At 45.8% G+C, this 5000-nt stretch overlaps 2 protein-coding genes across 3 annotated transcripts in view; both read right to left on the reverse strand.

The window, feature by feature from the left end:
* The window catches only part of LOC309696018 (very-long-chain (3R)-3-hydroxyacyl-CoA dehydratase-like), a 27774-nt gene that overhangs the window by 12602 nt on the left and 10172 nt on the right, over window positions 1-5000 (reverse strand). For both annotated transcript variants that reach the window (XM_082517056.1, XM_082517057.1), the window contains 4 exons: window positions 3421-3548; window positions 2989-3101; window positions 2800-2906; window positions 2571-2702 (listed from right to left, as the gene is read on the reverse strand). In XM_082517056.1, coding sequence (XP_082373182.1) covers window positions 2571-2702; window positions 2800-2906; window positions 2989-3101; window positions 3421-3548 — 480 coding nt within the window. The remainder of the gene's footprint in view (window positions 1-2570; window positions 2703-2799; window positions 2907-2988; window positions 3102-3420; window positions 3549-5000) is intronic.
* Window positions 1-5000, reverse strand: part of LOC309696591 (uncharacterized protein) — a 74380-nt gene that overhangs the window by 2899 nt on the left and 66481 nt on the right. The gene's annotated exons all lie outside the window — the stretch shown is intronic.

The raw sequence follows: 5000 nt of genomic DNA on the forward strand, positions 1-5000 counted from the left end.
AATTGTACAAGATCAATGGGACCCTAAGAGCCTTCATCAGGAACTCAATGGGGATGTGGCGTACAACACTAGAGGCCAACTCCAAGCCCATAGCACAAGTTACCATCAAGTGCGGGATCTACCAAGGAGATGCTCTGTCCCCACTGCTGTTCTGCATAGGCCTGAACCCCCTCAGTGAGATCATTAACAAGACTGGCTACGGATACCGACTACGGAATGGAGCAGTTGTCAGCCACCTCCTGTACATGGATGACATCAAGCTGTATGCCAAGAGTGAACGAGACATCGATTCACTGATCCACACTACCAGGCTATACAGCAATGACATTGGAATGTCGTTCGGACTGGAGAAGTGTAGTCGGATGGTAACAAAGAGAGGGAAGGTAGTCAGAACTGAGGGGATTGAACTACCAGAAGGCAACATTGCAGACATAGAGGACAGTTACAAGTACCTGGGGATCCCGCAGGCAAATGGGAACCATGAAGAGGCCGCTAGAAAGGCTGCAACCACCAAGTACCTGCAGAGGGTCAGGCAAGTCCTGAGGAGTCAGCTGAATGGTAAGAACAAGATCCGGGCCATCAACACGTACGCCCTGCCCGTGATCAGGTACCCTGCTGGGGTAATAGGCTGGCCAAAGGAGGAGATAGAAGCCACTGACATAAAAACAAGAGCTCCTTACCATGCATGGAGGGTTTCACCCCAAGTCCAGCACCCTGAGGCTGTACGCTAAGCGGAAGGAAGGGGGCCGGGGACTGGTGAGTGTCAGCACCACAGTCCAGGATGAGACAAGGAACATCCAAGAATACATTGGGAAGATGGCCCCAACTGACCGAGTGCTCAGTGAATACCTCAGGCAGCAGAAACCCAAGAAAGAGGAGGGAGACGAGGAACCATCATGGAAGGACAGGCCCCTGCACGGTATGTACCACCGGCAGATAGAGGAGGTGGCTGATATCCAGAAATCCTACCAGTGGCTGGACAAAGCTGGACTGAAAGACAGCACAGAGGCACTAATCATGGCAGCACAAGAACAAGCTCTGAGTACAAGATCCATAGAGGCTGGGGTCTATCACACCAGGCAAGACCCCAGGTGCAGGCTGTGTAAAGATGCCCCAGAGACAATCCAGCACATAACAGCAGGGTGCAAGATGCTAGCAGGCAAGGCATACATGGAACGCCATAACCAAGTGGCCGGCATAGTGTACAGGAACATCTGTGCCGAGTATAACCTAGAAGTCCCGAGGTCAAAATGGGAGATGCCCCCAAGGGTGGTGGAGAATGACCGAGCTAAGATCCTGTGGGACTTCCAGATACAGACGGACAAAATGGTGGTGGCTAACCAACCGGACATAGTGGTGGTAGACAAACAGAAGAAGACGGCCGTAGTGATCGATGTAGCGGTTCCGAATGACAGCAATATCAGGAAGAAGGAACACGAGAAGCTGGAGAAATACCAAGGGCTCAGAGAAGAGCTCGAGAGGATGTGGAGGGTGAAGGTAACGGTGGTCCCCGTGGTAATCGGAGCACTAGGTGCGGTGACTCCCAAGCTAGGCGAGTGGCTCCAGCAGATCCCGGGAATAACATCGGAGATCTCTGTCCAGAAGAGCGCAGTCCTGGGAACAGCTAAGATACTGCGCAGGACCCTCAAGCTCCCAGGCCTCTGGTAGAGGACCCGAGCTTGAAGGATAAACCGCCCGCAGGGGCGCGCTGGGTGTTTTTTTTTTTTTATATATATATATATATATATATATATATATATATATATATATATATATATATATATACACACATATATATATACACACACATATATATATATAATGTTCTGACTGAGAGAAACGTACAGCTTTTCTATCACTTCCAACATAAATGAAGACAGAAAACTAAACAGCAGTGACTTTTTTAGGGTTGCTAAAGTTGGGCTAGCTGGTGTATAATGATGTGCTATGTGATCGCTAGTGACACAGCTATGTTAGCATAACATAAGTAAAGCTGGAGGATGAACGCTAACTTTTTTCCACTCAATAAAAGTTAACGTGAGGGTTCCTGATGGTTCGGGACAAATGCAATCGCATGGCAGGATGCTGTAAACAGACCAAACTTCAGTCAGGAGAACAACTAAGATAATCCATCCACAATACGAGGTTAGTCATTAATATACTGCAATAACATGGGAACAGCAGAATTCAACATTAATGAATCAATGGTACGGAAGTGGAGGAAGCACGGCTTTTGGCTTTCCTCATACTCCAAAACGTGCTTCATGTCTTTGCTATTACTGTCGCCCGGCATAATTTGCAGATGATACTGCTTGCAGCCGCTGTGATGCTGTCGACCCAAACAGGCGCAGCTTGATGACACCATCAACATGCGCGGTACAGCGGAAAATCAAAATCACTACCGTTGGCCAAATTCATACTGTTTCCACCGTGTACCGTTTATACCGCCCACCCCTAATGGGAGCAACTTGGGATTACAGCATCTTGCCCAAAGATACTTTGGCATGCGGACTGGAAGTAAAAATGAATCAGATTTGATGGTGGTACGTGATGGTGGTAAATTCACTTACCCAGAAACATGAAAACCAGGTAGAGCTGCAAAGTGTAGGAGAAGCTTAAAGAGTTTCCCAACATCTCGGGGAGAGGCAGGCTGAACAGACGGGTCTCATCAAAGATGGGCAGGGATTGGACCACAGCCACGGCTAGATGCAAAAAAACAAAACAAAAAAAAAGAAGCAAAGAATGACACACCATCAGTAACGACTACCCACAACTGACACCAACCACAAAATCACCAACCTTCAGCTATGACTCCCAGCGGGTAAAGAGGAATCCAGATGGTGTACCGCAGCCACGTTAGCATCTTCCACTCTGTGCTGATGCAGGCCAGCATGTAGTACGGGTATCTGATGTAGAGGAGGTTGGGCTAATGTTAGAACGAGCGACATATCCTCAACAGGAGAGAGGAGGAAGGCTATTTGAGCTAACCTGAAGATCTCGATGGTGCTCCACAGGTAGAAGACGAAGAAGACAACGGGCTTGTTCTGCATCTCGTCGAGGCTGCCAAAGACGACGAACAAAATAACATTCCTCCCCGCAACCTGCAGGCACAATTAAAGGCCAGATAAAGCTGACTGTCATAAAAGCACAGGCCTGCAGACTGGAGCTCTGTGTTAGAGCTCTTTAGTTTTACTATTTTACTTTAAGGTATATGATAAATTATTAAATAAATAAATCATTCTGTGGTGCCATGAGACTCTCTAGGTAAAATAAATTGCACATGTGATGCGTGTGAATACTGACTACCTGCCATTTTCAATAATGTTGTCCACATGTGCATGAGCTTTCAATTTTGTAGTTAAGATGAATAAAAAATAAATAAAACACTAACAGGCGGCAAAATGTGTCGCTGGATATTACCTGTATCATAGCGGGAAAAGCTCCAGTTTTAACCAGACCCAACAAAGGATTAATGACCTCGAGCACGGCCATCATCTGACAGAAATACATGATATCAGCTGTGGTGTGGAAGGTATCATAGAACGAGTCTGTGTGGGGCGAGAGAGAAACAAAAACAGGACATGATTAAGCGAGCACGCTGCCCGAGCCACTATCCATAACCATGATCATTTGCAAAACAAATCCTTGCTGTGTAGTTGTGTTCCTGTTTCAATTCAAATGAGCTTATCTGTGAATAGCTCCTCACAAACAAAACCACAGACCTCTCTCCCTGCAGTCTCTGGACCCCCTGTCTGTTTTATTTTCCTGTCGATTGTGTTTGTTTCTTTTCAGTTTACACACAAACACATGCACACACGCACACAGTCACCATAAACTATTTCACCTGGTTTGGTGTAAATGAAAGTGACAGCAGGTGCAGTGTAGAGGTTGGTCTCCAGCACAGTCTCAAGAGTATGGAAGACATAACAGGAGATGGAGTGTTACATAAAAAGAGCTGGGTGGGGAAGTCTAGCTTCTGCAGGCCACTGGTGCGAATGTTTCTGACCAAACAATCAGAAATAGACTTCATGCGGGAGGCCTGAGGACCTAATGTCCTTCAGTGCTCACAGCCCAGTACCATGCGGCTTGAATGGTTTACAATACCTAACTGATATCCCAGAAGTTTAACTGACTTCATATTATACTTGTTAAGGAAAATGTTATAAAACACTTCTTCAGTAAAGACTCAGAGAAGAGAAACACACAGAACTTCTTGCTAGCAAGGGCAGCCTCCAGACTGAGACTCGTGCTAAGAAACTGCCCCGGTCTTTATTTATACTTCAGTGGGTGCTTGTGTGTGTGTGTGTGTGTGTGTGTGTGTGTGTGGGGGGGGGGGGGGGGGGGGTCAGAGTGTGACCCCATAAAGACTTCCCTAAACCTGCTGGTCTCGAAGTCCAGCAGTTCATCAAACCAAAAAGCACTTAGACTAAAACAGATATAGCTACGTTAATCCTACCGTAAAACAATAAGACAAGGTACGACCTCTCTCATGCTCCCAGGATGTGGGTGTGCACATCAAGCCTTTTGTAGCCTGCTAGAGATCACACATCCTGTCACTACACAATTGATTATATGCCTCTAAGTATACATGGTTGAATATTTCCTAATACAAATAACTACATGCAGTATTCTACCATATGCAAACTTATATCACTAAAAGATTATACTGACTACTAAATACAATTTTCCATTGACAATACTGAGTGCTCACTTCACTTTTTGAGCAGTGTATTATGCTGCAGGCCAAAAGGTCCAACGTTTCTAAGAGGTGAAGAAGAGCTGTTGGCTCTTCTGGCGTATTTAAGGTTAAATTAATCCACAAAAGAACCTCAAGATGAATGAGATGGTTTGAAGTTCAGCACTTTGGCTAGACAAACATGGCAGAGACAGACTAACTGGATTGAATGTGTACTCTGTGATAATACAATGGTAGTAAACATCTGGCATCGCTCACTAACTAACCATTATAACATACAGTGGGGCAAAAAAGTATTTAGTCA

The sequence above is a fragment of the Aulonocara stuartgranti genome, assembly GCF_965226115.1.
Source record: "Aulonocara stuartgranti genome assembly, chromosome: 1".
Classification (NCBI taxonomy): domain Eukaryota; kingdom Metazoa; phylum Chordata; class Actinopteri; order Cichliformes; family Cichlidae; genus Aulonocara; species Aulonocara stuartgranti.